This window comes from Carex rostrata, chromosome 12 (genome assembly GCF_964058835.1).
Source record: "Carex rostrata chromosome 12, lpCarRost1.2, whole genome shotgun sequence".
Lineage (NCBI taxonomy): Eukaryota > Viridiplantae > Streptophyta > Magnoliopsida > Poales > Cyperaceae > Carex > Carex rostrata.
Genome location: NC_135929.1, coordinates 12,365,951 through 12,372,564, shown reverse-complemented (window position 1 = coordinate 12,372,564; position 6,614 = coordinate 12,365,951). Strand labels below are relative to the sequence as shown.

The 6,614-nt window shown below is 34.7% G+C and overlaps 2 protein-coding genes across 2 annotated transcripts; one reads left to right on the top strand and one right to left on the bottom strand.

The window, feature by feature from the left end:
- Positions 1 to 1,396, top strand: LOC144563216 (peroxidase 2-like). The gene is made up of 2 exons (XM_078312647.1): positions 1 to 232; positions 544 to 1,396. Exons 1-2 carry the CDS (start codon positions 8 to 10, stop codon positions 1,294 to 1,296), a joined length of 978 nt encoding a protein of 325 aa, XP_078168773.1. The 5' UTR covers positions 1 to 7; the 3' UTR covers positions 1,297 to 1,396.
- A 444-nt stretch (positions 1,397 to 1,840) lies between these two features.
- On the bottom strand, positions 1,841 to 4,020 carry LOC144563043 (NAD(P)-binding Rossmann-fold superfamily protein). Its single transcript, XM_078312411.1, has 8 exons — positions 3,820 to 4,020; positions 3,276 to 3,507; positions 3,094 to 3,173; positions 2,823 to 2,976; positions 2,631 to 2,709; positions 2,456 to 2,543; positions 2,253 to 2,299; positions 1,841 to 2,154 (listed from the first exon to the last, which is right to left on the bottom strand). The coding sequence occupies exons 1-8, from the start codon at positions 3,974 to 3,976 to the stop codon at positions 1,933 to 1,935; spliced, it is 1,059 nt and encodes a 352-aa protein (XP_078168537.1). The 5' UTR covers positions 3,977 to 4,020; the 3' UTR covers positions 1,841 to 1,932.
- Between the last annotated feature and the right edge of the window lie 2,594 nt (positions 4,021 to 6,614).

Genomic DNA, 6,614 nt, shown 5'->3' with positions numbered 1-6,614 from the left:
TTACCAAATGGGTGCAAGAAACACGTATCAAATCTTAGCTTTTCTCTCATGCATCCTCCTATTTGGTGCAATGTCAACCACATCTCTTGAAGTAGGTTACTACACCAAGTGTGCTAAAACTTGTCCACAAGCAGAACTAATAGTGAAAGCTGTAGTCCACAAGTATATTGCAAAGGATCCGGGCTTCGGTGCCGGCGTCATCAGAATGTTCTTCCATGACTGCTTTGTTCGGGTATCTATCTTACTTATTCTTCACCTTACTTTTATATATTATTATTAAGTTCTTAACTACCTACTCTACATGTGTTTATTTTTTGTTAATTAATTATTAATGCAACTAATTAAATGTTTCATTTTGTTTATTTGGAGCATTAATTCTTTTACAATAGCTCATTGAAATGATTTTTCTTGTAATTTGTCACGTTTAAACATTGAACTTACTAATAATACCTTCTTATTATGTTGCCATGTAAAAGTAATAGGATCTTGTTTGAAAATTATTTATTCCTTAATCATACAGTTATTATATGTTACAATTAATAGGGCTGTGATGCTTCCGTCCTACTAGACCCGTCGCCACAAAACCCGAACCCTGAGAAGTTGTCCGTTGTGAACAATCCCAGCCTCCGTGGCTTCGAAGTGATCGATGAGGCGAAAGAAACTCTGGAACGCATCTGTCCCGGTGTAGTCTCATGTGCAGACATCATCGCCTTTGCAGCACGAGACGCGTCTTATTTTCTGGGAGGAATCTCTTATGAAATCCCTTCGGGAAGGCTCGACGGAAGGGTGTCCATTGCAGATGAGGTCTTGAAGTCGCTTCCCGCTCCCTTTCACAATCTCACAGTTGTAAAGGCACTTTTTGCAGCCCAAGGGCTCTCTACAGATGACGTGGTCACACTTTCTGGAGCTCACTCAATCGGCCGCTCTCACTGCTCCTCCTTCACGACCCGCCTCTACGCAACCATCGACCCCACCATGAATCAAGGCTTTGGTTCTTTTCTGAGAACCAAGTGCCCACAAAATGCAAACGACGACGGTGTTGTACCGCAGGATTTTGTGACACCAACGAAGCTGGATAACCAGTATTACCAGAATGTTGCAGATCTCAAGGGACTCTTTTTCTCAGACTGGAGCCTCCTGACAAGCGGCGAGACGCTGAACCTTCTAAATGACTTCCGAACTAAACCTGAGTTCTTTGCGGCAAAATTCAGGGAATCGATGGTGAAAATGGGTAACATTGGTGGGACCCAGGGTGAAATCCGAAAGACATGCCGTGCTGTGAATTACAATTACTGAAGAGAATGTGCATTGCCAATGTGTGCTTGATTTAATTTCTTTGTTTCTTTTTTGTTTGCATGTATTGCGTTGTGTTGGTTAATTCGATTAAATCATTACTAAGCAAATGTATCATGTCAAGTTAATGAATTGTAAAATAAAAGTTGGTGTGATTTTTTCATAATTTCATTCTCAAATCTCAATTATGTACTTGAGGCAAAGTTGGACTGGACATATTCTCTTGAAGTTTAGAGGCCCATTACGTTGTACTTTTTTTATTTAAGGCCCATTTCATTTCCTTCTCTAAGGCAAACAACAGCTTTTAATTATTGCATTTTGGGATGCAACGGTACTACTATTTGTTTTACTTTGAACAATCCAATATGTTAGTTTTCCTTTAATTTTGAAGACATTGCTAAGTTGGATGTTCAATAATCAATATACTTCAATAATGTATCCTTTTTATTTCATTTTGCAGCTTATTTATTTTCATGGCAAGGAAGCCAGCCTTTTGATACATAAAAAGATTGGAAATTTTATTTGCAGAAGATATGCTCACACAATATATATATAAACCCCTGATTAAACAACAATTATTTACATTATACTTGCCAGCCAAAGAAAAAACAAAAAACAAAAAAGGTTTATGTTTTGTATTTAAATTTGAATATTGCATCTATCTCTGGCAAATTTTATACTTGTATGCTTGACGCGAGATCGGAGCTTTCTTTGAACTAATGCATGAGTCTCCTCCCAAAGCGTTCGAGCCATCCCCTCGTAATTTTCGAGTCCAGCGCTCTCATTGCAGTCTTCAAAATACTTTCCAGAAATACCCTCCAATTTGGGGCTAAGTGCCACATAACATGTGGTGGCAGCTCCCTATAATCACAACTAATTAGCAGTCATAAGCCAAAATAATATATTGTAACTTGTTGTATAAAAAAGTTTACTGTTATAAATAGGGATATACAACAAACCTGAGATGCTGATTTGAGAAGCCTTGAAGCAATGAAAAATATACAGTCTGCTTCATAAAATATATATAAAAAAAAAATTATTCAACTGAGAATCAATTTACAAAACACAAAAGGACTGAAATATTTATTTTAGTATCATTTAAATGAATTTTGCCTTCTTTATTTCGGATTTGATGTAAATTAAAAATGAAAGAGGGACATGCCTGTTAAAAATCCTTTATGATCCCTGATAATTCCTGTTTTCACAATTCCAGGATGAACTGCATTTATTGTTATCTTCACCTTTTTCTCCTAAGAAAATCAATCAAAGAAATGCATGGTATAAAAAAAAACAGTAGAATTAACAGAACAGTATATGACATCTTAAAACAAAATTACCTTCAGTTGCTTTGCTATTTCTCTCGTGTGCAAAATATTAGCTAACTTGGACTGTGAATAAGCACGTGTGGCATTGTATCTGCATGTTTATGACATATTTAATAATTTAATTATAAATTTTAATAGGCATGTCTGCTTGTTTATTGGAATAAATTCATTACAAGGCAATCCAATAATAGAAACATTACATACTCTTTGGGTTTGAGCATGTGGTGTAGATGAAATCCTTGTGGGTTAACCCATTTGTGTATCATTGATGAAACATTGATTACCCTTCCTTGCATCCCTGTTTCTTTTACTGTTTCTTCCATTTTTGGTAGCAGAGCCTCAGTCAATACAAAATGGCCTACATTTATCATTCATTCATTAATATTGAAATATTAAAAAAAAATTACAAAGAATATTTCAAGGGATACAAAAATATTGAATTTATTAGAGAGTTCAGTATTAGTAACATATATACCCAAATAATTTGTAGCAAAAGTCATCTCATACTTGTCTTGTGTCAACTGCAGCTTTCTACTAAACTTTCCTGCATTATTTCTGAGCAGTAATTAAAAGTTTAGAAGAATATTTTAATTCATAAGTTAGTAATCCTGTTGTGTATATATACAAATATAAGAAGTGTTGCTGAACTGAACTGACATGAGAATGTTTAGAGGCAGATTGAGAGCGAGGAAGCGAGAAGCGAAGCAGCGAATGGAGGTTAAGGAGCTGAGGTCTAACTCTAACACATGAATCTGCGCCGCTGGGCTTTCTCCAACAATTCTCTCTCTCACCTCCTTCCCTCTCTTCACATCCCGAGCACCAACAACAACCGTCATACCTCTCTTCGCTAACACTCTCGCTGTTTCCAATCCAATTCCCGATGTACCACCTATGTTAATAATATATTAACAACATATACTTACCAATACATGCTTCATACACACGCGCGCACATTAGTTATAAGTTCATCATTTTTTTTACCGCTTGGTTTTATACTAAAAGAATTTGAAAATTTATAATTTTTGCACTCATGGTGTAGATCGGTTTCAACTGTTTGAATTCGTCGTTTGAAGATTATGAAATAAATTTTTGAGGCAGTGGCACGGTCTGACTATCGATATATATCATGCTAGCCAATCTCTATATATAATTATATATCATGAAAAAGAAAATTAAGGATGAGAGAAAGATAAGAAGAGACCTGTGATGACAGCAGTGAGATTTGGAGGAAGAGAGAGATGCTGAGTTACTTGATCAGCTGTAGAAGCAGAACCATAGCCACTAGGTCCAGGCCACCCCATCAAATATCTCAATACTTCCTTCATGCCATGCATACATGCAACTCCACTTGCATGCATTTCCTAATTAATTACTCCCCTACATATATGCATCTTCTATTAAATAATAACTAATTGTAAACAAATGGATGTCTGATGGAGATTAATCAACTAGAATTCATTATTTGAGGTCACAATTTGAAGACCAAAATCCCACTAAAGACAAAATGTGTTTTCTAATGCATGCATCAATATATGAACAGTTAGTGCACGTAGTTTTCCTTGAAAGAGAAAGTTATAAAAGCAAATTAAGGGGGGGGGCAAGTCAAACGATACAAACACAAACAAAGCGTGATTGGAACTTTATATGTGTTGGGTTGATTTGGGGTAGAGAGAGAGGCACAGAGGCAATGACATGGACATGCTTCAATGGTAGGTTCTGAACTGAAGAAACAGAGTGGGACCCACTAATCAAATCTTGTCTCTCCTCTAATATACAAGTCTCAATTCTTCTGCGGCGCATATCATATGGCCTTTTGTTCTGACATATGCGCATGTGTACAAACTACAAAGCCTTCACCTGCACTTAATTTAATTTAACCTGATATTGGATATGATACATGTACTATACTGGTATATGCCAGTAAACATAACTGCAAATCGGGTACCAAGTACCAACAAAATTTATTTGAGGATCAAATTCATTATTTGTCTTAATTTCAGTCTTGTATTCTTGTTTGATAATTGTTTTGTGATAGTTAACTTGACCTGTATTGGATGGGCATGGAAGGAAGATGCGGCTAGGGGCAGATCCAGAATTTTCATCGGAGGGGCAAAAAAAATATCGAATTGGATTTAAACTCATTAACTAATTGAGTACTCAATAAAAAAAAATGCTTTGACTTATATTTTTCAATGCTCTAACTTGTAATTCCTGATGCTCTAACTTATAATTTTAATTACCAATCATAATTCAAGAAATTTAACCCGAATTATAAATCAACCATCCAGAGGGAGGCAAAAAATATTTCAAGGAGGGACAAAATTGATCGGAACCAATAGATTATCATTAAAACTCAAAATTCAGAGGGTCCGCCCCTGGGTGCGGTCGTGCGGAGGAAGAGGAGAAGGGGAGGGGCGCGTGAAGAAATGAGAGGACACATGTTTGAAGGTAAGCAAAAATATCATTTTATTTTTTTATTAATATTAATCAGTATTTTTAGATGGAAAAAAAAAATTTAACTTCTGATGCAAAATTAGCTAAATTGTAATTTTATTTTTAATTAATAGGGAACAAAAAGAATTTCTGAATATTTACCTCATCCAAATTGATATACATAAAAGGAATATTCAACAATTAATCTAGAAGAAACAAATTAGGCATGCAAGGCCCACAACAAGTTCTTGTGCTGTGTGCTGTGGAAAGCAGGAATTGATATCATAGCATGCCTAATTCCCCACCTACACTGCAGCTACTACTAAGCATAAGGCAGTTGCATGTCAATATTCTCAATTGCATGCACTGCACTCTGGAAACCACAGTGCTTGGCCCCCTTTACTTTCTGCAACTGAACATGCATGCATACATTGACTCGCTTTTTCTTATGACTAAATTTGGAATAATTCTTGTTTGGCTACCTACTCTCCAGGCAACTTTACTGGTACTGTTCAATCAAAAAACTTTACTGGTATATATTGACTCAAATTTACTCTCTATATGTTTTACTATAAACTGATAAAATACAATCTAATTACCCAATTGCTCAGTTATACCCTTATAAGTGATATATCTACAGTGTATATTCACTTATCTGACAGAAACTGTAAGAAATAATTCTGATATAAGCATAGGGATGAAAATGGATCGGATATTATCTGACCAAATCCGGATCTGTATCCGAAAATTAGATACGGATATCTGATATCCAAATATCCGTGCGGATAGTGATACGAATATGGCTTTTAATTTTAATTATCTGTATCCGAATAGTAGATATACACCATAGAGTTTAATATATATTATGAAATATGTATGTATATATCTACGAATATCCAATATCCAATCCGTATCCGGAAAAAAAAAATGGATACGAATATGATTTTACCACTATCCAATCCTTTTTCACCCCTATATAAGCCTCTACTATGGAAACAGATATGGACCCCATAGTGTATATATATATTCTTCCAGCACAATGTGAGCTTTGATTTGTTTAGCAATTAAGATATAATTGTACTAAAATTCCGGAACAATAGTTGTTTGTCATTCAAAGCATTTCATATCCTACTTTAAACTTTAAACATTAGGATGATATCCTATTTGCATGATTTGTCATGCACAAAAATTTGGTGACAACCCAACAAAAACAGGAAGAAGAGAGAATTAAAGGTCATCTCTATAATAAAAAAAAAAATTTAAAAAGAGTAGAGCTTGGGTTCTATGGATAGCATAAGATTATCCGTGCTACGGCCTCAGAAACCTATCGTATAAACTTCAAATTTCAATTTAAGTAGCACAGTAAATTGATTATATAATGAACTTGTAGAATGTCAATTTTTATTATTTATGAATTTTTTTTACTATTTTTTATTATTTATGAAAGATGGTAAAAAATGAGTTAAAAATAAAAGAAAATTGTCAATAGTTTAGGCTAGCTACTTTTTGTCGTCTTTCATAAATCATAAAAGATAGTAAAAAAATCTCAAAAATGATAAAAAT